Source organism: Rhipicephalus sanguineus, chromosome 7 (assembly GCF_013339695.2).
Source record: "Rhipicephalus sanguineus isolate Rsan-2018 chromosome 7, BIME_Rsan_1.4, whole genome shotgun sequence".
NCBI lineage: Eukaryota > Metazoa > Arthropoda > Arachnida > Ixodida > Ixodidae > Rhipicephalus > Rhipicephalus sanguineus.
Window position 1 is genome coordinate 13,274,003 of NC_051182.1, and position 26,326 is coordinate 13,300,328.

Consider the following 26,326-nt stretch of genomic DNA (forward strand, 5'->3'; position numbering starts at 1 on the left):
ATGCGACGCCTTTTTTTAATGCTCCTTAATTACCGTTCCGTTTGCATTCCAGTGAGTTTGCCGCTCTCTCTCATCAACAAATTCATAGGCCAAAGCTTCACCACTTCGAGATTGCTGGTGGAAGAAGAACCAGTCTACGAGACCGAGCATGTAGTAGCATGCGACACCTAGGAAAAGAAAGAAAATACAGTAACGTTTGCCGGACTTGTTCTGCAAACGTCGGCTGTGAACTAGGACCCACATGAACTTGAAATAGCGGTGAATAAAATAGAAGGTATTGCAGCAACCAGCAGCCGCAAAACAGGATAGTAATTATTTGGCGTGTACCCCAGCAATTTTGGCAGCAGTGTCGTGTCTAACGCCAACAGGGTGGCATCTTTCCCACGTAAATAAACGAGGCTCCAAGAAAATACATGGGGTTGGCCGGTGGGCCGATCACGGAGGCAATGCAAAATTTATGAAGCAATGCATGCCTCATCAAATGGGAAGGTTGCCCGTCGGCGTCCCGCGTCGGCGGCATCAACACGAGTGATGCAAAAAATAATCGTCACGTGATGGTGTCACCATATGACGTCATCATGACGTCACAGATCGCCAAGATATGCAGCGTCATTATGGCGTCACATAATGTGACGTCACATGATGACGTATTCACACGTCATGGTCGCTTTGCATTGCCTCCGTGATCGGTCACGGAGGCCGTGCAAAACCGTGTTAGGTGCAGAACGCTTTTGGAGGGGGGCGCGGGAGAATCAGTACAACTACTCACAAGAAGAAGATGGCTTTCGCCTGCTAGTCATCTTTAACGAATGCATAAGGGACCCTGTGCGCTTTTAATTTAACGTATCTAAACAATGACTTGCGCATCTGCAGCCGATTTTGTGGACGCTGAGCACGGGGCCGACGATCAAGAGGTCGCATTGGAGGGTTCTGAGATGGCATCGCACGTGGTAAAAGGTAGCGCTTTTACCATCCTGTGGCAGATAAGCATCATTTGCCGGCGGGAAGTGCGCGCGAGCCATCGTCTCAGTGCGCGCTGTCTGCTACTCACCGAACATCGCAGGCCCGACGCAGTAACAAAAGTCTTCGTCGCGGAAGTGCTTGTTGCACACAAGACTAGTAGCGGATGGCTACTTGCCGGTTCTTAGCTTTACAACCCATGCTTCACGCAGTTTCATGTCCCGCGGTTACCAGTGCAGGCTGACACTGGGCTCCTTTGCGTAAGCGCGGCACTGCGGCACCGAGCGGTAGAGCCCCATGTTCGTCGCCTTCGAAGGCAGCCACTCTATTACAATGGTTTCAATTGAGTAGAAAATGAGAGAAAACTTCCGAATTTGAACAGGCCGCAGCGCATGTGGGACTTGAAACTCGTTTTCAAAGCACGCGGCAGTGCGCCACAAGCAGCCGACGCGGCCGCTGAGACCACGTGATCCTGCCAAGCACGTCACGCCGTCGGTGGCGCCGGCGTTTCCAGTGGAGGGCCTCGAGGCCAATAGGATGCGCGGGGTGACGTAATCGCGATTTGGACTTGATAAGGAAGATCATGGCCAAGGCAAAAAGTTCGCCTGAAGTGTCTATTCGCCGCGAGATCGGGCTACAGGTGGCAGCACCGTCGCCGCGCCAGTGTGGATAGGCGGTTGTCGGCGCGTATACAAACGCATACAACAGCGCTTCGTTGTGAGCGATTTGACCCGATTTTCCGGCAAACAAAATGCGTTGACTGCAACTTTCTCGTAATATGTGTGCTCTTCATTCCCGAATTAATGCACGAAGCGCGCCGAACGTCACTATTACTTGTGAGAGAAGCGCATTCTGCCAACGAACGGGTTGCTCGCCTTCGGCAACAGTCGGTGTTTTCGCAATGAATGACGTTTTCTTTTGTTTTATTTGTACATGTTTAGCTTGTGTTCCACCTACTACGCACTGCTGTAGTGCAACTGAATTCTTCTAGTTCATCTGGATACCCCTCAATAAAAAGAAAGCCCGTATTCGTGCACGATGACTTCAAATAGCACTATGTGCACTGCATGCTCAAATATTCATCCGCATTTCTTATTCAGTTCTCCATGAACTGTAGGACAGTTGATAGGTTTACTGAGGAAATGTACGTGGCTGACAGCACTTAAGCACTACGGAGACGTTTAACACGCACACGCTTTTTTTTTATTCCAGTAACAGTACACAAAGGTAACACAAAGGTACAGCACGGAACTTTCTTCGACTGATTACTTGCATGACAGTAGTGGAACAAAGGCCCGGTTATTTCACAGGACCAAAATACATTTTTTCATGCGAATAATGTCCGTTGCCTTCCATCAATCTACTAGCTATAACAACGCAACACAAACGCTCAAAGTAATGTAAAGAAAAAAAAAGATGTGGCTTCGCGTGAAATTACTACGACGTCAAGGTAAAGTACGCCATTTGGATTAACTTTGACCATCAGGGCTCTTTAACGTGTATCTTAATCTAAGTAAATCGGTGTTTTTGTATACATTTCGCCACAAGTTATAATTGCGCAAGGTAACTCAGTTTTGCGATTTCCGTGTCATTGCTTTTTCTGTTCTTTTTAGAGGGCAATTTAAGTACCGAAGTGTCAGACGTGAATTGACAGAAATATTTCTTTGTAGTGGGACCAGGACCGTACACAACTAAAGCTCGTCACGTAACCTATAAACGACAGTCCCGAAGTTATACACCTAACCACAACGTGCAAGTGCATGAGAGCCTTTTTTTTTTACCACCGAGAAAAGGCTATATTTACATGAGATTTATTACTTCTCATCTTTAGGACAACACCAAGTGCACCTTGCAATGCGCTTCGACCACAGAGCCACAGAGCCTACACTGATATGACTCTCGTGAACGGAGGGTATGACGACCGCACACAGCACTCTTGACAAGTGCACTCACTGATCTTATTACAGTACACATACAGCAGATCAAGGCCAAATGCTTCTTTACATCGTGTTAGTCATACGTACGAGCGGTTAAAGTTGCACTAACGCAACGGAGCAAACCGCCTGTTCAGGACCTGCATGACGTACGCACACATGCAAACACAACGCGGCTAGCAGGCGACGCATGGAGCAATCCACACTAGGCGCGGTTCAGCCAGAAGCCGCCAGGCAGCGACTCCGCTCGATCTCGCGGCCAATATAATTGCTATCGCAAAAAAAAAAAAGCAATACAGCTGTGGGCTAAGATTGCATGAAAGCACGCCAACAGCCTGAATTACGGCACATCCGATTATGGTGGCCACGTTTCTGTTTTCTCACATCGCGCGCCGAATCGAGCAAGTGGTACCCGTGCCGGTGTTGCGAATTTCGGTCGCCGCTATGCCTTGGCTCTGAAAAGTTTTGTGATTCGGCTTTGTAGCAGAACATCCACATAAGCAGTGGTGTGGCTGGTAATTGCGAGCTGCAGCCCCAAAAAATATCGGTCGACTGCCTAAAACTTGATTCAGCAGTGCCCTCACCGGAAAAAAAAAAAAAAAAGCTTTCCCTTGCTGTAAATGGGCCTGTTAGTTACGCTCGCTTTCGCCCGGAAATTTATTCTATTCTTCACGGAGTCCTAAATAGCATCTTTAAAGCTCGGATCACGGCGAGTGAGCTCTCCGACTAACTGCCAACAAGCGTCGCCGTCTTTTTTCTCGCCGATCGGGATGGCTTGCAAGATACAAGCCTTGTCGGCAACATCCGCTTCCTGATCGAACGATCGCGATCGCTTGCTAGATAACTCAAGCTCGTTACCTCTACTACAACTAATAATGTTTGTTACTTGACACGCGGCGATAACAAAAACACCATATCAGGCGCTAACGCACGGCACGTGCGACAAATAATACAGAACTACACCGCGCAGTCACAGAACACCTTGACAACATTGCACGATACGATGTGCCTTCGTTCATGGTCCCCGCAAGCCACGCATTAGCCCATTCTCTCCCGCTCCACCACTCCGCTCGATTTGAAAAATGCGTTCACGAAATCTCGAGCCAGCGTTACCGTGACTTTCGTTCCCTTTCAATAAAGTTACTCTGTATTTTCCCTGATGGGAGCACGATTTCCCTGAGTTTTCCCTGAGTTTTTCCAGAAAATCCAAAATCCCTGATAATTCCCGGTTTTCCCGGTCGGTAGACACCCTGAAATACCACAAATTCGTTCGAATATTCGAAGCACCCGAATATTTGCCCATTTCTACCCTAAAGTATATAAAAACCACAATATGATTATGAGGGACACCATAGTGGAGGGCTTCGGAAATTTTGACCACCTGGGTTTCTTCAACGTGCACCTCAATCTAAGTAATCTCTACCCTAAAGTGCTAACCACTTAAAATGAAGTTTTTTCATGATTTCCACAAAATGTTTTGTGTGCTTGGCTGGTGCTTCTTTAGAGCACTTCTATGCAGTTTTAGTAAAGCTATCTCGAAAGTGGACAATCAAAGAATTACAGAAAGTGAAAATGTAATCTTTCAAAGAACACTAAAGGGAAATATTAAGTAGAGCTAGATTGAAAGATTTTAGGCTTGTGTAACAACAAATTCACCCTTCCTGGCGAGAACAGAGCATTTGCAAGTATGAAAATGATGACATTGAGAAACTGGAGTGGCGCCCTCTGTCATGCCCTGTTGGGACCTCAACAAATGAAGTCGGATCATCTATTCTGATTCCTCAATGACTGACAGAGAAAAAATTAATTACATAACTTTGTTACAATAAGTAAAAGTGCACTAAGCTACAGTTGTTGCTACATATTACGGTTACGTATTACTCTCGGACATCGCCAGTTCACAGAAATCTCCAGCTGAGGTGGTGACGTCAAGTCCTAGCATTCGGCACAGCCGATTCAAATTGAGGAGCAGCACCAGGGACTTTCCATTGATATTTTGATGCAAAAAGTTTGCTTATTGGCAAGCAGAAAGTGGTGATACACTCCAACGCAGGTAAAAAACCATCTAACCAAACTTAATATCTTCCATTAGTGTCCTTTTACGAAGATTATATTAGGGCATCATTCGCAATTCTCACTTTCTCTCACTGACAGGCACCACGTGAAGTCTGCAAAAACAGGCCCACTCACCAAACTCGGAGTCATCACGCTTGTCAAAGAACAGCTTGTCATTCACCCGCTGCAAGCAAAAATACTTGTGAGACACAAGTAAGCTCTGCAAGCCAAATATATTTTACATATGGCGGCAAGATCTGTGTTCCAAGTTTTCACATACCCTCCAAGTCAACACATGTTCCAGTAAAAAGGAAAACATGCAGTGAAGCTACCGAGGACTTGTTATTTGGAGAAATTTCTGAAGCATCAAAATTTGCAATTTGGAGCACTTTGGAGCAGGTAATTTTGCATCTGGGCAGCTAATTTCATTGTCGGGTACATTGGAGAAGCAAGTTGCATTTGCATTCAGACACTGGAATAATTATGGGGCTCTTATGAATATTTCAATTCATTGCAAATCTCACAGAGAAAATGCTCTCCGGAGCACTTATCATTTCACTCGATAATGCAAAAATAAGGCCATCATGCAGCTGGGTGTTGTGGAATAACCTGTTCAGCTATTTTTTCAATACAAAAAAAAAAAATAAACAAAATACTGGATCAATATTATTTAGGGGTGTGCGAATATCAAATTTTTCGAATACGAATCGAATACGAATATCCACCTTCGAATATCGAATCGAATATCGAATATCAAAGGAAAAATGCCTCCACAGTAACAATATTTTATTTAACATGTAGGTATTTGAAAAAAAAAAAAAACATTAACAGCCTGACTGGCAACACAACATACACTGCTATCTCTGCAGAACACAATGTCCAGGCTAGCACAATGCACATCACAACATAAGCAAATATCACGGCACAATGAAAGTAATGACTATATATACATGTTATCATGAAGAAATATGAGTTGCTCCACATGATCAGGCAGCAGGCGCTCCCTTGTAACAGAGACAACCCCCCCCCCCCCTGCCACTGAAAAGGCACGCTCGCTTGGAACAGAAGTGGCTGGTATAGGGAGTTACATGGGGCAAAGCTTTGCCAGACTGGGGTATCTGAAGGTGCCTACAGTACGCCACCAGTCACGTGGGTCACTGTCTTTCTTCAGAAGTGGTCCCGCATAGTGAACGAGTGGTAGTTCGGCACGTTACGGCCGCATAATATTGAAAATGTACGGTCACATGATTGCCAACAGCGCTGCACGTCGTAGATGCACCAGCAATAAATCATACGTATTGGGGCGCTCGTCGCAGGCAGATATCGTGCCTCCGTGTACTTACGATGTGTATCGCTCCTCTCGGCAACGTTTTTAGCGATACGAACGCAGCAGAAATGTGGAAGACGAGTTATTTTATGCTTGATAATCGAATCGCATATTCGATTTTTATTATCGAATATTCGAAAGTTTTCGAATACACGATTTTCGAATCGAATACGAATATCTCGAATGTAATGTTCGACGAATATTCGAAACTTTCGAATATTCGCACACCCCTAATATTATTGTGTTTTAGATGATCACACTCCTATGCGGTCATCAAAGTGCAGGGCTCCTGCCAAAAATCCATGGTTTTGATGTTAATGAAATATTGCACTCTATGGCAGACAAGCGCCGCGACATACAGCAGTCAGTGCTAAAATGTCACACGGTTTCTTCCTGGCATCTCCTTAAGACGACTTCTCAGTCAATTGTGTCGTCTCTCTTTCTGTATCTCCGTGCCTCCAATACGGACGTAAGCCGCCCATAACCGCACAGGGACCATCAGTACGAACCGCACAGTAACAACAGGAAACCCAGAACACTTCATGCCTATTTGCATTTACCACCATGTGTGACACTGCATTGGCCTCGAGCCTTCACTAAAGAATGGTGCCGTTGTTGGCAACCAAGGCTTCAGCAGCGGTGGCCAACTGGTTTCGTTTAGGTTTTCACTCAGCACACAAACTGTGTGTGCGTTATCTATGATCACATCGATAACAACTGCAGTATTGTGGTATTATCTCCAACGGCTGCAACAAGCAGTAGTTTTATTTTCACTGAGTGCTTTTAGAACTGCGCAGTCGCCATCCATGACTGTGCATTAGTGAGCAGATTTCTTCCGCAGCAGCTGTGGCACTAAGTAGCTTCGTTCCGATTCGTGTGCGTAGGCTGCTCATGTGTCTTCAGAAATGCGTAGACACTGCCTATGATCGTGACATTAGCAACCACGGTTTCGTCCACAAAGGATGCAGCACTCACTAGCTTCATTTTGACTTGCTTTCAATGCATGCACAATGTCACAAAACTAAAACATGACACATGCCGTTGAAGATGTGCTTTCAGCTACGGTCCGCATGCTAGCATAAAACTCGCTTACTACATTGCAATGAACGAATGATCAGCTGAAAACATTTTACAAGAAAAAAGTAACGTCATGTGCACATGGTGCTGTTGGTGGTGGCGGTATGTACTAAGGGAGGGGTGCACAGCACATTTCGGGCTAAAAAGAAGTGGCAGGATGACGAAAATTGTGGGTCTTACGCCGCTATTATACAAAATAGGTTCGGGATTTATATATTCATCAAGATAATGATTAATGTAATCGACACCTGTTTATTGTTTTCTTGTTTCTTTGAATAATTCGGCATTCGGTTAATTCGGACATTTGTTCCGTTCCCGTGAAATAAGACTTAATGAGCTTTCACTTTATTATAGGAATGCCGAAAATGCAGCCTGTAGCGACAGCTTTCGCGAACGCTGGGAGGCAGTGCCACTCAGGCCCGCCCTCAAGGTTCAACTCTGGGCCGTCGGGCAGGCCAAGGAAGCTGCTAGTCAAATCCCGCTATAACGTATACTGCGACAACAAAATTTCCGTCACAACGAATAATTTTCGATTCCTCATCAGCCGCCCACAGAAAACAATGCGAAAAATGTCTCGTCACAACGAGCTGTCGCTTTTCAAGATTTTTCTGTTTCTGTTGAAGAAGGCATTTCTGATCACAAACTTGTGGCTTTTTCCTGCACCGTCGATCTTCCCAAGCCTACTAGTTGTAAAACTGTTTCTGTAAAGGACTATTCACATGCCAATGATGAGAGCGTACTAGATTACCTTGATGATCGTCTAAGTGCTTTTGAGGGACATGACGCTGCAATACTTTGGGACGAATTTAAGGCTATTTGTATGCACTGTATCGACAACTTTATTCCAAACAGAACTAAACAAAAACATCCAAACCTACTCCCTGGATGACGCGCAAGATAGTGCATGCAAAGAGAAAAGTCAAACATCTGAGACGACGGGGTATTTCTCGTGATGTAATCATACCATACCAAGCTAAATTAAACAAGGCTGTTAGGGCAGCTAAACTTCGTTACTTTCAGTTTACCCTGCCTAACTTCATCCGAACTGCTCCCAGGAAGTTTTGGAGCTTTCTCAGCAAAAAAAGTAAACCAGTCGACCATATTATGCACGAGGGCAATCCTGTCGTTGCTAAACGAGAGATCGCTGCTGACTTCAATGCTTATTTTAATAGTATATTCGCAAACTCGCCTGTTCCCCGTTGCATGAATCGCACATCGGTGAAGGATGACATTAGTTTTGTTTCTTTGCCTGGCGTCTTTTCTATGCTCTTGAATATAAAAACAAAATCATCACCCGGGCCTGACAACTTACCAAACGTGTTTCTTTACAGATACGCCGATATGCTATCGCGCTTTCTTGTTGTCATCTTTCGTGCATCACTATCTTCAGCAGTGCTTCCGAACGACTGGCTATCTGCTCGTGTCATTCCGATCCTAAAGAAAGGCGATCCATCATTAGTTCAAAACTACCGCCCCATATCACTAACCTCCTCTCGTTGCAAACCTTTAGAACACATTATCGCAAACGAAATCACAAGGTTTCTTGATGATCGAGCTATTCTAACTCCTATGCAGCATGGTTTTAGGAAGGGCCTCTCCACTGTAACCCAATTAACTACTGTAATTCACAGTCTCGCTAGCGTTGTCGACAAATCCGGACAAACTGGCATCATATTTCTGGATTTTAGGAAAGCGTTTGATCTCGTGTCGCACGCGAAACTGATCGAAAAGCTTGTTCATCTGGACGTTCCCTCATACCTAGTAAATTGGATTTCTGCTTACCTCGCTAACCGTAGGCAATTTGTTGCTATTGATAACTGCTCTGTGAGTGACCTTCCCATAACTTCTGGCGTTCCCCAAGGAAGTGTTCTTGGACCTTTATTATTTAACATATATATTAATGACATAGTTCACTCTGTTACTGAACCTGTACAAATAAAATTATTCGCTGATGACTGCTTACTCTTTAATGAAATCACCTGCCAGCAAGACCACCCTAAATGCCAGTCTTCAAAAATTTTAACATGGTGCGAACGCTGGGACATGCAGCTTAATATTGATAAAACAGTATTTATGAAAATCACCAAAAAAGTTAATAAGCTTTCGTTTACTTATAATCTCGCATCCATGCCACTTACAGAGGTTGATGAATATAAGTACTTAGGTGTCATCATAACTAATAATCTCAGTTGGAATTCCCACATCTCTTACCTTTGCGACACAGCCTTCAAAAAACTCTGCTACCTCAGACAGAAATTAAAACATGCTCCTGCCGAGACCCGTCTAACTGCTTATACCTCTGTTGTCCATCCTAAGCTTGAATATGCAGCTATCGTATGGGATCCTTACACTAAAACTAACATCGATGCGCTAGAAAGGATCCAATGTAAAGCAGTAAGATTCATCTTCTCTAAATATCGCTCCAGTGACACAACACAACATTCAGTCCCTGCAACTAAGAAAAATTCACAGGCTTAAATTTCTATTCCTACTGTATAACAATAAATTGTCTTTTTCTCCTGAACCTTACATAGAGCCTCTCACTGCTCGCCGAACAAGACATCACCACTCTGCCACATTAATGCCTTACAATACCAGAACCAACATCTTTATTCTAAAAAGACAGGGCGTGCAAACACGGACACAAGAAAGAAGTCAGAACACCACAAACGCCTTTAAGTATTCCATTTTTAAGGAACAAACATCTTTAAGTATTCCTTTTTCCCTCGAACAGTAGCCAACTGGAACAGCCTACCTCTTAGTACACTCAGCAAGACCGACTTTATCGCATCCATTACATCTTAAATCTAGCCCTTCCTTTTTCAATACAGTGCTCCCGTATTTTTTTCCTTTTTTTTTTTGCTATTCCTCTGTACATTGATTAGATAGTTATGTATTGTTTATCTTCTCATATTGTATATTATTTTTCTTTGTATCACATTTCTTTTAATGCTCGTTTACTTGTTGGTACATTCACTTTGTGGTTGCTTTGCATAGATCCTCCTTGTGTATTATTCTTGATACTTGCACACTTTGTACTTTTGTTTGTACCTTTCCCCTCCTGCCTGGGTCTTTTAAGCCCTGCAGTATTCCGAAATAAATAAATAAAAATACTTCTTCTGGGTATTTCCGCTTGAACAAAGTTTTCGTCAGTGCCACCACCTAAGGAAAAGGAGCTTGCCTAGGATTGCCGCGAAATTCCGCTAGAAACTCGACCATTGCTCGTTGCCAGAGCCGTGCCTTCATCGGAGACATGCTTTCTGCCACCACAAGCACATCCCAGTAAATTTTTCACCATTGAGATGCTCAGCGACAGATTGCCCATCCGCCATGATGCTACCTGCGGGTTTGATGCGCATGTGGGCCACGGAAGAATCATTCTTCAAGAACTCCTGCCATGTTTTTGACGTGGCACTCAAAACAAAACTACAGCCAAACCTCGTCAATACATACCCGCTTTAAGGGGGGACATGGCACTTAAAAAAATGTTTTTGTTTGTGGATCGACTTTGATAAAACTCCCACAGTTATGTACATTTGCGTGTTGATTTCAAATATGCAATTATTTTTCTAGTATAATGTGTAGTTCTTAAAATACAAAATATTTCATGTGCCCATTGGGAAGCAAGATTTTTTCTAAACTGAGAGAGTTACAAAGTGAATCAGCATACCACAATGCAGTAAAAACCCGCTGCTATGTTCCTTTCTGATGCGTTTTCCCGGCTGTTACGTCGTTTTCCGCCGTTCCCGGCACAGCTCCCATAGGGTACAATGTATCGGGAACCCCGCTGTTACGTCGTAACTGTGGGACCGTTCCCGTATGATACGTCGCGAAGTGCGCTCTGAGCCGACCGAGTGAGTACCTAAGAGAACGGCCATGGTGACTTTTCACGCAGCTTGGCCTCGTTTGACCATAACATTAGCCGCATGAGAGGCACAAGCGACAGATACTTTCGGTTGACACAAACAAAAGCATAGCCTTCGAGACCTGTATTGCAAAGATGGCGTCTATGACGTAAGTGCTTGCTGAAAGCAAGGCCTTCGAGATTGGCATTTACTTATAACAAAAGCATAGCCTTTGAAATTTGTATTGCAAACATGGCGTGTATGACGTAATTACTTGCGAAAGCAAGGCCTCCAAGATAGGCATTTACTTCTGCCATCGTGTTGGCGTTTATTTGTTGGAGTTTGAGCTAGCTAGTTGGAGTTCACGTGGTCGTGCGCGCGGTTCGCTGTTGGACTCGCCGCGATGTTCGTGCTTGCGTGTGCTTAGTTCTTTCATGCCCACAGCTGTTGGTGCTAAAAATCACAGACGTTCATTACATTTCTGTGGATGACGCCGTCCCCAACTCCGCGTTTCTATCCGTCGACTAGACCGTGGCTGAGTGCGCCAATGGGTGCACCAGTGATGAAATTTAGGAGGTGGAGCCGCTTTCGGGGGTACTTCTACTATCGCGAGGCGTTCGACCGTTTACTACAAGCCACGGCGGTCCGACACTATGCCGATGGTCCTACAGTATCGCTCGGCGACACCGACGCAACCGGCGACAATCTCCCGAAGGTATCGCCATAAAAGCGATTGCTTGTCAGGTGTAGGCCGTGGTGGCACTAGATTTATGAAAAGGATGTGAGACTGCAGGTGCTCGAAAAACTTTTCGTGCTGCTCGGACATGAGTAAAAGCACCAGGCAACGTTACACGGTTTTTTCACGCGTAAGCATTGAAATAAAATTCCGTACCACTAAATATTTTGTCGTTTTTCCTGTTTTTCGGCTCTTGCGTTTCCCGTCTCTTACGTTCATTTCCTACGGTCCCTTCAAAAACGTATCAGCGGGGTTTTACTGTAATATGGAATCGGAACTGAGTGCAATGCAACAAAAAATGTTCTAAACCAACTGGAACAAAAGTTATTGTATGTTGAACATTCACGAGTGAAATTCCAACTTGAAATTGACTTGATGATGAATGTCAGAAGAAATCACTCAGCTTAGAAAAAATTGTGCTCCCCAATGGGCACATGAAATATTTTGTATTTTAAAAACTACACATTATACTAGAAAAATAATTACATATTTCAAATCAGCACAAAAATGTGCATAAACTCAGGGAGTTTCCCCAAAATCAATCAAAATGTAAAAAATATTTTTGTAAGAGCAGTGTCCCCGCTTAAGCGTACTAACGGTCAGGCACGTAGCCAGGATTTTTTTTCGGGGGGGGGGGGGGGCCAAGGCCTAATTGTTCGAAAGAAAGTATTTCCATGGCAAAAATAAAACAAAAGTTGCCCGGGAATATAGAAGGCTGGACGAATTTCGGGGGGGGGGCCCGGGGGCCCCCGGGCCCCCCCCTTGCCTACGTGCCTGCTAACGGTTAAAACACAGTTGCGACGAATCCCAGACCGAGTCTCAAAGAGCCTAATGCATTCGCTGACCGCTTAAGCCGTAGCGCTTCGTCCTACGGCTACCGGTTAGTGCGTACCCTGCACACAGCGATAACTTTTTGTGTGATAAAATTTTACTGCACCACTGAACTTCCCGACAACACAATGTGCCGCCAAAGGTCTTCCGTCTTTTCGAGAAGCGCGTAGATCGGTCAATCACCGATTCCGACTTCCGCACGATTGTGGCGACGCCTTTGCGAGTAACCATCGGGAAAGAACGAAGGTGAGGCAGTGGCCACCGACGAACGCGCCAGCAGGACTTATCGCCGACAACCTTATCACAATAAGTATCTTCAGGTATCTGCTTGGGCACGCGTGCGGAGCAGCACTACTTTAAGCCTACTGCACACTTTTAATAGGCAAGAACCAGAACGCGCTGGGCCACCGATCACTGCCGCCTCGTCGTGCGGGGCCACCACTTTGTAGAAACGAAAGCACCTCGCTGTTGCGAAGTTGAGCGTTGCTGGTCGCGGGCAACGAGAAACCTCTTTGCATTGACGTTATAATGCTAAACGCACGCCACAGGCGTAGCCAGAAATTTGGGGGGGGTGGTGGGGGTTCACCCATACTTAATGTATGTTTGTGTGTGCATTTGTATGTGTGCGTGTACATATACACAAGTAAAATTGAAAATGGGGGCCGGCTACGCTCCTGACACACACGCGTACTGTACAGCAAGCATAGCGCTGTTGTAACCATACTGCACGCTTTGATTGGGTCACCACCCAAATGCGCTTCCGTCCACTGCCGGGACCCCTTGAGCATCGCGGAGTGCGCATCGCTTGCAGGAAGTTCGTCATCGCCACGTTAACCGAACAAGCTACTCGCCGCATCTGTGCACGGTCTGGAGAGAAGTGGGTACGAAGAACACTCCCACAACAAATGTGCGCGTGCGGTACAGCAAGCAGCCCGGCAGTAATGGCATGAGCCGAGAAGGCAACGCTGCACGCAACTAGCTAGGAGACGATCGGCTCCACACAGCTGTACAGTGTTTCACTGGAACTGTGTCAGTTTTCGTTTAGTAGCCCCGCCACGGTGGTCTAGTGGTTATGGCGCTTGACTGCTGACCCGAAGGTCGCGGGATCGAATCGCGGCCGCGGCGGCTGCATTTTCAATGGAGGCGAAAATGCTAGAGGTCCATGTACTGATATTTAGGTGCACGTTAAACAACTCCAGGTGGTCAAAATTTCTGGAGCCCTCCACTATGGTGTCTCTCATAATCATATCGTGGTTTTGCGATGTTAAACCCCAGATATTATTATTAGTTTTTGTTTAGTAGCAGATCGCTGTACAGACGCACACACATATATCACAGAAAGCCAACACTGTCCGTTCTGTCGCTATGTCGGTCATTGCATATAATGGACCCTGTAATAATAGTTCCGAAATGCTCCTTGACATCGCCACCGCGTGCTATCGGCACTATTAGACAGTCGTCCTAGAGCACCAGAATCTTTTCTCCACTTTGCGAAAAGAAAGAAAAGGCTTTGCAGTGGGTACTTTAGGTAATATTTGCTGTGGCACTGTATTTATTTCTTTGCTGGCGGCGATGGCGTACGCGAGGAGATGCAAATTTTTACTTGGTGGTTAATGCGTACTACCGTTTAGTGCATACTTATGTGGCATTCCCGGCAGGTACGCATTAACGAGGTTCCACTGTACTGCTCGTCGTCACAAGCCCTGCGGTCATGAATGACATCCACGGCGTTTTGAAGGCACATGCGCGGCCAGCGCGCACCTAGTCCAAGCGTAACTACATTCTGCCACGCCGCTGCGAACACAAATGCAGTCGTGTCGGTACGATCTTGGGCAACCACAAAAGTACACGCGCATCCAACGTACGCGCACCGACTCAAAGCAATGCCGCGGTCAAACCGCGGTAGAAGCGATCACAGATAGGAACGACGCAGTTCTGAAGGCACGCACACGGCCAGTGTGCACAGATTGAAAACAGGACTACCGTTTGCCGCAACCGCTGCGCAGAAAACCATGGTCGCTATCATCGTGATCATGAATAGCGAATATGCTCAAATATGCAGCTAACACATCGGAAGAAAGAAACAGCACGAAGCGTTTTGGCTTTCCTTTCGCTCGCTTATGACTGGTAGTGCGGAGCTCAGCACTTCAGTTAGCCTCTAGCGAACTTTGGCATGCTCCTTCGTGGCGCTACGTGCTCGGTACGCTTCAAGGGTAGCCTGCATATTGTATTTGCTTGTGTATAACCCATGTGTATAACTCGCATATTGACGCAAAGCCGCCTTCCTTGCACTGCCATGAAGCCAGCTTGCGCACCGAAATTCACATATAACCCACACCCTGAGTTTAGCGCAAAATTTTCTGTACATTTTGTGCGTGTTATGCGCGAGAAAATACATTCACACGGTGTGCGGCCAAGTACGTTTGAGTTAGCGAGAATTCAATGCAAAAGACAATGCATGCACTTGCCGGGACCAAAGGACGAGTCATATAATCATCGGATCTTCGTAACTTTTGTGGTCTATAGATGAAATTTCGCTGCAACGAAATTCCGTGACAACGAACTTTTTCGCGCATCCTGTCAATTTTGTTGTAGCGGGATTTGACTGTAGGATCAAAGACTCACGGCCATCACCCAGGTGAGGCCTCTGACCCGCCCCGCCAACTCGCAGGAAGTTATTTCCTTCCCTGATGTGATGGAACAGTCCACACCTGTGATTCCTATTTGATGTTAAACGCTGCTGCCTTTAAAGGGGCCCTGCGACACTTTTGCGACTGCCTTATTTAGCACCGCAAATGCGTGTAGTTATGAATGCTGAGACGAACGCCAAAAGAATTATGCAAATTGGTGCATGAAAAGTGAAGTTATTAGTCCTCAAAGTTCAAACTTCAAGCAGACGACGACGAGAAATGTTTTTTTCGCATTTCACTCTCCCGCTGACGTCAAAGGCCGGCTCCAATCACCGCGTGCGTCTTATAAAGACATACCGGAAATGTCACCTCATGGTGGCCTTCACACAGTACATTGCTACCCCTTTTTTTGACGGCGTTGTTACCATGCTTACGACAAACCACGTGCGTCAGCTAGCAGACGCACCCATGATTTGTCATCTAGTGCACAAAATGAGTCTGGAAGACCTAACAGACCTCGAGTGCGAGCTCTTGCGACGCAGCGATGGCTTCCATGTCGTGCACGCCATTGCAAATTTAAAGTGCGTTGCTGAGCCCCGCGCAACGCGAGGATGGCTCCATGGGCCCAGACAAAACGCTAACGCCCGACGACGCGGAAGGCGTCGGCCGGTAAGCGTTTAGAATTTTTTTTTCGTTGACAGCATCGTTCCGAACTGAGCGTTGCGTGTTTCGCAGGTGCCGGTGTGGCCGGTGTCACTCGATGCCGCAAAAGGCAAAACGCGGAAGAGTATCATTTGATTACCATTCCACAACACACCTAGCGTCGTGTTCGTTGTTTTGAAAATATATCAGTTAGAAACAGGAATCATTTGTTTCTGAGAAAGCATAAAAAGGGTTTTTTTTTCCTCTTACGCGTCCGTAATATGGCCTAGCTACAACCATATGAATACTGCATGTCACGTGTCGCGTCAGGCCAATCAAAAACGAACAGTCTTTGTCGTCACTGTCACATGACATCACGTCACTTCCTGTAACAAAAATAGCCGATGTGTGTCGCCATAGTCTGAAATCAAGGTAGTTTATCCCGTGAATTAAAATTATCAACCGCTTCGATTCCAGCGTTGCCAATTGCGCAACAATATCGGTGCATTCCACAGTACCAGAAGAACCAATGAAAAAGACATGCTCAAATTGTGTCGCAGGGCCCCTTTAAAGAACTGAACCACTTTTCCGAGTAATAATCGAATGACCGCAGTATTGGAGTTTATTCTCTCACAAATCGATGTGCCGCAGCAATTTCTCGAATCTGTCAAGAACGAGCAGAGTTACAGAGATTTGTCACATGCTTTAAGAGCTTTCTCTCTTCTCTCGTCCCAAGAAGTGTGCTGGAAACTACACAGGGAGGAATGGCATTGAGGAAAGAAGCCACGTGACCACAAGTCCCGACCTAGAGAGCACATGATGAAGCGCGATCGCTCTCTCCTGCTGCGATTCCTGTGTGTGAGTGTGGCTACTGCATAATGCTAGCGAACGAGCGTAATGCTAGCGAACCATTTGGCAAGGAGCACGTCTGATCCAAACGCTGTTCACCCATGTTACTATATCTGTAATGTGATTACCTTGTTCGGCAGCATGTAAATCAGCGTGGTTTCCGTTGCGTTTGTCAGTTTGTGTTTTCACTTCATCCCCGTCCTTTTTGCGCCCTACCTATTTTCCTCAAGTTTAAATGACTGTCTTCGTGAACACAACAACAATGTATGCAACGCCAAAGAAGTGTTTAAAGGGACTGACAACTGGGCAGAACGTGTGATAAGATACTAGTAGAAATGAAAAGACCGTGAAATATAGTGACAGATTCCAGCGTCCTTTCCGCGTTGTGAGTAGGATTTATATTTTAAAATCGTGCTTGAAAGTAACAAAAACCGGTATGTCGTGCAGCCTAGCGGAAGAGCCTTGAAGCTGGATTATGAAGTCGGTCACATTGCTGTACACAGTCACGTAGTAGTCTGATGCTGTCATGCGCGCCATAATTGGTGCTCAAAGTCAGTGTATGTATATTATTGTCTATCCTTGTATAACGTTAAAGGGGTAGTGCCACCAAATTTGTGGCTTGCGCGTTCTTTGCTGTAAACGTTTCCTATAGCTCCAGGAAGCATGATGCACGCACCAAGATTCATGTATTCTCACTAAATACAGTAGACTCTTGATAATTCAAACTCTGATAATTCAAACTTTCGGTTAATTCAAACAAATCTTAAATTTTTCGTTGGCCTACTATGTTTTCAATGTATTTTAAAGCTGCTTAATTCAAACTGCCTCACTACACAAATTCGGTTAATTCAAACTTATTGCTTGTCCATGTCTGGAAATATCTGCTGCCTTTGTTGCTTCTAGCTGAACATTCACGTTTTTCTCTTACTAACAGGCAGAAATAAAGCTGATTGGCTGCCTACAAAACGGCCAACCTAGCCGAACCTTGCGCACCAATAATCTCGTGCTGACCGAGGGAAAGAATACTGTATGGTCTGGCCTTGATCTATCACATGCCAAACGTTTCTTAAAGTCACTTTCTTTGCAGTATGCCATGCGAGAAAGCGTCCTAAGAATTGGAAGGGGCTAGCAACTGTCGTGGGACGCAACACATTTCGCCCCTTAATCACACCAGTATTATCGCTGATGTCTAAAAATTTTACTGGCAATCATGCAGAGCAGTTGCTACGGCACTGAGAAACAATAAACATCGCAGTGTTAGTTAGTGTGTTGCCCTGAGTCATATTTATGAGAACTTCTGATAATTCAAATAAAATCCTGAGGTCCCCTCAAGTTTGAATTATCGAGAGTCTACTGTAATTTAATATTGCCTTTTGATGTGGACAACTTTCGCTTTCGGTTTCTGGGCGCCGCGGTTTGGCAGTGGCACTTGGTCACATGACCACACAAGGCTGTGACGCACTTAGCGAGTAAGCGATCGAAACTCGGCGAGTGATGTAGCAACCGATGCTTTGCCGGTACTATAGTGAACTGCAATATATTCTAGTTCACTACAGCCAGTACGTACGTTGCGGAGGTCCGGAGGTCACTCACGTCACTACAGCAGATCTGGTGTGACGTCACTAGAACTTTCGCTGCCATTCCTACAGAGCTACACCAGTGTTGGCGCACTAGCGATGGGTCTCTGTCGCGAGAATGGGCATTTAGGTACACTTTGGAAGTGAATTAAAATATATTCTAAACGTTTGCTGTGTCCGACCCTTCGTGTGGAGTGTCCTTGCATGCAGAGGAAACCCACGACAGACTTGTTATTGCCTCAAAATTTGATGGCACCACCCCTTTAAGCGCAGTACTGAATTGACGAGGACAGGACAGGGAGCAACACACACACAAGCCTATGTTTGTGTGTCACTCCCTGTCCCGTCCTCGTCAATTCAGTACTGCGCATAAAGGGGCACTAAAGTCAAATATTAAGTCGACGTTGATTGTTGCAATAGCGTTGCAGAAACCTCGTAGTGCTTGTTTCGTGCCAAGGAAATGCTTATTTTGAAAGAAAATCTCGTTTTAATGTTCCGCACGGCATTAGCGCACTTCAAATCACCCGTATCACCCGCCTGAACGGACCTTGTGACGTGGCAGTTCCCGTGCCCAACGCTGCCCGCCTTTACTGCCCGGCCACCCAAGCTACGGTTTCTTGCGCAACAGCAGCCATCAACCTTGCCAAGGCGCAGTCACGGGCCACTCCGAAACTGTATAGTTCACTGTAAAGGAGCTTAGCTTGGCCAGGTGCAGAAGAAGTAGAGTGAGAGCCAAGCGCACGCGAGAGCCAAGCGCACGCAGCAGTACGCGATACCGAAACTACCACTGAGACGCGCAGCTCGGCGAAAATGGAACTTTTGAACCACTCGCGCCGTTCCCCATGGTAGCGTCAAGAGGTTCTTTTTTCCATGAATCAAACAAACAAACAAGCAGCATTTTATTACGTCTTGTGATGCACGGAAGGTTCTTTTTTTATTGCAACTAGTTTGATCAGTAGTGCTTAATTGTACTCCGGACTCTTTGACGTCATCGGGATTGTTTCCAAAATGTCCCACTCGTGGCGCACATCGTGTTCTACATTTACCATAATTTCTCAATTACTAGAGCACTGCTGTTGATACTATTGATGTTTTAGACGTTCTCACACATTGACGTTTCACGCTGACATAAATTGTTATTTGTCTTTAGTGTCCCTTTAACGTTATACATATGTTGCACCAACAAGGCCAAAGATCCACCCTTGCTAAGATCTAGCCCTGCTTTGTTCTGTGCTGCCTTCGCAGCCGCCAGTGGCCCCTGTCGAGCCGCGGCGCATGCACACGGAGTGCACGCATGCCCAGTAAACCGGCGCGCTCAAACACGAACCGGTCTTGCACTCACTGTTTGCAGCATGTGTTGTCAAGTGTGTATAAGACTTCATATTCGCCACAGATAGAAAAATTCTGATTAAAAATGTTTCACGGCGTTTTCCGCGTTACCATTCCATGACTAGACGCTCTGACCAGTTAGCTTTCCGTTGCGCTAAAGAAAATAGGTGCCCTAAAAATTGGTTGTCAGTCCCTTTAAAGCAGCTTGCAGGGCTAGTTGAAATACTGAACTTTGATGCACTTCCAGTACTCAGGCGAAATATAAAAAAAAAACAAAAAACGTGCAAATGCCCTTTTTCTTTAAGGGGGACGCAGGTCTTTGAGACCAAAAAATCACGAAAAAAATCGGTTTTTTGAAAGTGGCATTCTCATAAAATACAAACACTGCCACGTGTTCTGACAAAATTTCCCCGCATTTTACCAGTTTATGTAACCACCGCGAGCTATACTTTGAGTCAAAGAAGCGCAAAAAAGGGCCTTTTTTCAAGCTGCGTTGCCGCTGAACCACGCATGCTGTCGCGGCCATATTGGTAGCGTCGGAAAGAACTACTTTTCTTCTTCAAATTCCCGCCACAATTTCATTTGTCCGCCTATTTGCTGGGTAGTAATATCGCGCCAAAAAAATGTCCCAGCGCGCGACTCAATTCGCCCATTCTGTGCACGTGACTAAATGGAGCCCTGCAATTGGTGCAGGCGGTTGATGTCGTCTGCTGCAGTGCCCGGACACGCTCGAGAAGCATAGCGCGACGCCATTTTCGAAAACGCTTGCGTGCAGCTATGTCTGATTATCAAAAGTCGCCACGCGATATCAGTTTGGCAAGAAAAGAAAGCGAGCGCGTTACAACTTCGAAAAGCGCCCCGATCCTGCTGAAGAACCAAGCGATTGACCACTCGCCGGCAGCCTCAAGCGAAGGCCGCGACGGCTCCGAGGTGGACGGCAGCGGGCCTCGCAAGAGCGAGCTAGGCCTAACGACGTCGCCTGCCGATTGTGATCAGCGGAGCACCGTTCGGCACAACACAAGGATGGTTCCGCCAGCGGAACTGCTCCAACAGAAGAAACAAGTGGGGGAGAAACTCCAACAACTTGCACGAACATCGGCAACGAAGAGGAAATTGGACATGTCTGCGAGCGTCGACGACGGTGCGAACGGGCCGGCGGAAATGGAGTTGCGCTTTTTTATTGTCAGTGGAGAAACACTAAGCGCTCTTCTCTCGCGCATAAAGTGCACTTTGTGTGGCGGCTCCATGACTTTTGACACAGGGGAGCAAGAATACGGCCTTGCCGTCAAGCTTCTCAACATTTGTGAGAAGTGCGGTGATGATTTTTCTGAGTGGAGCTCGCCGCGCGTAAAAAATGGCATGACTGTGACTCCCTTCGCTGTGAACCTTCTCGCCGCTCGTACAATGGTCAGCACTGGGAATCGGCAAACGGCGATGAACGATATTTTCGCTGCAATGAATATATCGCACCGCGGCCTTCATTCCAAAACGTGGCAGAGCTGCCTGAAGCAGAAGCTGGTACCGGCAGCCTCGACAGCTGCCCAAAAGCTGATGGGCGAGTGCGCGGTGTCAGTGAAGTCATTATACAGTGACCTGAATCTTGCTAATTCTGGCAACATAGCGGTATCCTACGATGGCTTGTGGATGACGCGCGGCCATTCGTCCCACATTGGAGTCGGCACTATTATCGAACTTTTTTCTGGACTTGTACTCGACTATGTTGTGTTGAGCAACTTCTGTGCAGGTTGTGCGTGTGGCCCGAAGCCTGGCGACCCAGAATATGAAAACTGGAAGGCAAACCATGCCTGCCAGAAAAATACAGACAGAAAAGCCGGAGAGATGGAAGTTGAAGCAGTTCATACTTTTTCAGAGGTCACTTCTGCTACACAAACTGAGGTACACCACAATCCTCTTGGATGGTGATAGTCGAGCATTTCTTGCTCTCAAGCAAGCACAAGTGTATGGCTTTGTGCCAATTGAAAAAGAAGATTGCATAAACCATGTGCAAAAAAGGATGGGGACGGCTCTGCGTACACTTGTTGCAAAACACAAGGGCTCTGCTTCTGAAACTCTTGGTGGAAAAGGCAAATTGATGGGAGACTTGATAACCAAGCTCAGTGCATATTATGGATGGGCATTGAAGTCCAACAACGGGGATGTCAAGGACATGCAGAAGGCCGTGATGGCAACATACCGCCACATCACATCGGGGACAGGGTTTCTGACCACAGTCTGTGTCCATCCGGTCCTGACTCTTGGTGCCGCCAGAATGCTGCTCAAGCAAAAAACGAGCCCATTCTGACCATCGTTATAATTTGCCTTGTAGCGAAGCATTCGAACTGAGTAATGGGTCGTCCTTTCGAGCACCGTCTAGTGGGTCGGCCTCTGTGGCTCTTTTCGGAGAACGCAGCTCGTGCTAAGAGTCGGCCCCACCTTGACTGTCGCAGTCGTGTATCATCGCCGAGTGCCCGCTAATAAACGTCTTTATAATTTGGTGGAGGGAGCTGGACTTTTCACAACTTCGGCCCTCATTCGATGCCCCTGGCTCTTCGATCCTGTATCCTGCCGCCTACGATGCCTCAAGACGCCACGCAGCAACGCCCCCGCCTCCACCGACCTCATGTCCAGGTGTCCCTCGTATCCGCGACCCTCCGGTCTTCACTGGTGCAGATGGCACAGACGTGGACTGGCTCGCGATTTACGAGCGCGTGAGTGTCCCCAATAAATGGGACGAGGCAGGAAAACTGACTAACCTGGTTTTCCTACGTCGCGGGTGTGGCGGGCTTGTGGTACAACAACCACGCATCAGATTTTACGACGTGGTCCGACTTCAAGACCGCCATTATCAATGTGTTTGGCCACCCTGCCGTTCGTAAGCTGCAGGCCGAACAGCGCTTACGTGAACGCGCTCAGCAGGCTGGTGAATCATTCACCAGTTACATTGAAGACGTCCTCGATTTCTTTAAGAAAGCAGACACCACCATGTCCGAATCTGACAAGATCCCGCACATCATGAAAGGCATCGACGACAACGCCTTCACCATGCTGCTCGCCAAGAACCCCAGCACAGTGGAAGAGGTCATAACGCTCTGCCAAAGCTATGAGGAGCTGCGCCGCAGCGATCGATGACCCATCGCTCTCCATCACGCGACGCCGAGCTCGCTGGCTTGTCGACCATATCCGACCACTCCGCGTTGCTCGCAGAGATGAAGACATTCGTGCGCGAGCAAATCGCGGCCCAGTTCTCTCTGCTGGAATTTGCTCGCCCGCAGTACGTTCAACAGCCGTCGACCCCACTTCTGCCTCTGCTCCGTACAGCAATTGAGCAAGAAATCGCAGAGGTCATGCCCGAGTACCACCAGCACCATACGGCTCCTGCACCCTTGAGTTACGCCCAAGTGGTCGACAAGAACGCCCCAGCAATCCCTATGGCTGCCCCACACATTTACGCTGAAGCCTCCGCTCGACCTCACTCTTTCGAAGCGGATGTACCGGTAACCTGCGCCAACGTCACGCACAGGCCACGACTGCAGCCCACCATCCAGTCTTATCAGTTGCCGCCCCGTCAATCCCGTCCTGCACCATGGGTAAGGCCCCTAGCTTTCCGCGATTCCGCGAAAATCACGGAATTGACGTTTTTTTCGCGGAAAAGTGAAAAAAATGTAGATTCCGCGAAAAATAACTGAATTAACGTTTTTTTTTTTTTGCGGAAATGCAAAAAAAGCAACAAAAAAACGTTACAGGCCACGCTTCTGTGAACTACCGAGGAACACTGTTTCTCCAAAGCTTCTGAAAGGTGTCGCTACACGCCGTTAAAACGACAGATAAAGTAGAAGGTGACGGGATTCTCAAACAAGCCTCGACTCGAACTTTCGTCCTTCACTTGACCGAGTTGAGCATAGCGCCTGCTGCTCGACTGAAAATGACGCCGCGCTTCTCAAGAATTGCTGCAGATTATCGCTAATATGTGGTTACATTTTCTGCCGAGAAACGGCGTTCCGATCGACTTTCTCCTAATAATTCAGTTTATCGGGCTGTGTGACGTACTCGCAACCACGCTCGTTACGTACTCGATGGCAACGCGGAGGTAATATTTTTGTACTCTCTTTACGAAAAAGAAAAAAAAGTTCGCGTTAGATATGAGCAAATCAATGCGCTAGTGTATTTTATTAAGTCATGGAAAAATGGTTAATTTGCTCTATCGTCTTTAACTAGCGAGAGAAATTGAAGCCGCCAGTGGCCGCCACCAATCACAAAAGCAAGGCTTCTACAGTGGTGGTCAGGGAGACAGTGAACAATTGTTATGTTCATGGACCTGGTGTGATTTTTCTTTCTTTCTCTCTTTTTCTTAAATTTATTTGTTTCTCGTTTCGGTCAGGACACTAAAAGGTGCCCCCCCGTTATAAAGGGGAAGACCACAGACATCATCATCATCATCATCAACGGTAGCCGTACGTAGCCGTAGGGCCGTAGCCACCTATCCATCCAACGCACTTGCTGTTTGCGACTCCACGTGCACGTGTTCCCGTTTGCTTTGGTTCGAGATCGATGCGCGAATCGAGATGGCACCTTCAGGATCTCATTTAAGCAAAAAGACAACGCGCTCGAGAATACAAGCACGCTGACTTTTACGAAGATGGAGGTGTGCTTTTTTGCCGGACTTGCGCGAGAGAGGTTGACCATCGCCGCGAGTCAACTACTGACAAGCACATCGGGAGTAACCGTCATCGTAAGAATGCCGGAACAAGGGACTCCTCTAAGCGAAAAAGTGCCGAAGAACAATCAGAAGACGGAGCTGGAGGTTCAGGAATGCCGAAAAAGCAAAGTCGACTGCAAACGCTGGAATCCGCAATCACGGCTGGTGAAGCGAGGAACGACGTTGTTCTCAAATTCTTGGATGCACTGATATCTGCGATATTCCCCTTGAGAAGGTGGACAACCCGAAGCTGAGAATGTTTCTACAGACACACGTTCGGAACGGCGGGTCGGTGCCTGGATCTGATTCGTTCCACCGACGACTTCCAGAATTGTTCGAGAAGCACGAGGCAAATTTGAAAGCTATATTTCAAGGCACCACAGTTTCAGTGATTACAGATGAAACGACCGATGACCGATCAAAATCGGTTGTGAACGTGCTGTTCGTTCAGTCGGCCAGAAGTGCGAGTACTTCGCTGCAACCTATACTTGTGGAAGTGAAATTCGTGGATGAAGTGAACTCGTCCGTGATAGGCCGCATTGTGACAAGAACACTGACGAGGTACGGAGTTGAATTTGAGGATGTATCGAGCTTTGTTAGTGATCACGTTAGCTATATGGTGAAGTCCTTTAAGGAGTGCATAAAGCCACTTTGCGAGGGTGCTGTTCACATTACTTGTGTAGCCCATACAGTGAACATTGTTGGCAGTACACTGCAGGCATCTTTTCCCTTAGTGGACAAGTTTGTAGCCTGCATGAAGAAGGCCTTCCGTCTCTCGAGTAGAAAGAGAGCTTTCTACAAATCACATCTGGAAGAGTGTGGAGTTCAGTGTGCCAAGGCACCCCCAGCACCTGTCCAAAGCAGGTGGAATTCATGGATTGAGGCCATTGAACAGCATTCTGCCTACTTTGAGCACTATCCTACCTTGCTTAAGCAAGTCCACCAGAAGTATGGAGAAGCAGCGTGCGTTGATTCCCTTCTGAAACTTCTTAGTGAGCACTCAACTGAGCTTAAGTACAGCATGCGATGCATTGCAGTATTTGGAAAAAAAGTTTCAAGCTTGCTGAAAGCAGCAGAGGGTCAGCGCGTAGCCTGCCACAAAGCGTACAATGCTTTGTTTACACTTTGGGGTTACCTTAAAGCAGCTGCAAAGGAAGATTTTGCAGCACAATTGAAGAGAGAAGATGTCGCACATGATGAGGCCCATCAGATTGGTAACAAGATGACGGCTGCAATGACCAAAGCGGCTAACAAAGCACTAATATACTTGGAGAAGTCCGACACCTGAAAGTTCTTCAAAGATGTTAGGTACTTGGACCCTCTGCAAGTTGGGTGCCTTTCCAAGAAAAGGTCCGAGTTGACAGGTGTGCCTCAGCTTGCAGGCGAATCGCTAGTTCTAGCTGCCGAATGGGAGGTGTACCTGAAGAGTGCCCAAGAACTAAAGACCAGTGAAAGAGACTTGGCTCCATTTCTTTCCAAACAAGAAAACCCAGGAGCTGACTTCGATGTCCTGGCTTTCTGGGCAGGGATGCAGCAACTCACCCCAACCCTTTCGTCAATTGCCCTGAAGTACCTGGCAATACCAATCAACTCTGTTGATGCAGAGAGATCGTTTAGCCGTTATGGTGACATTGTGTCCCATAAGCGTCACTCTCTCTCAGTGAAGAGAGCACCAAGTATCACCTGATGCTCTCCCACAACAGTTTCCTGCAATTTTAATTATTGCAGGCATGTTTTGAGCCTGAACGTGTGCAATGAATAAACTGTTACGTGTGCCTTGCGTCTGTTCAATATTGCCACAAAAATTTGCATATTTAAGGTTGCCGCGGAATTTTGCA

At 46.7% G+C, this 26,326-nt stretch overlaps 1 protein-coding gene across 1 annotated transcript in view; it reads right to left on the bottom strand.

The window, feature by feature from the left end:
- LOC119400586 (eukaryotic translation initiation factor 3 subunit D) overlaps nt 1-26,326 on the bottom strand; it is a 169,319-nt gene that overhangs the window by 91,242 nt on the left and 51,751 nt on the right. The window contains exon 4 of the mRNA XM_037667649.2: nt 5,085-5,133. Coding sequence (XP_037523577.1) covers nt 5,085-5,133 — 49 coding nt within the window. The remainder of the gene's footprint in view (nt 1-5,084; nt 5,134-26,326) is intronic.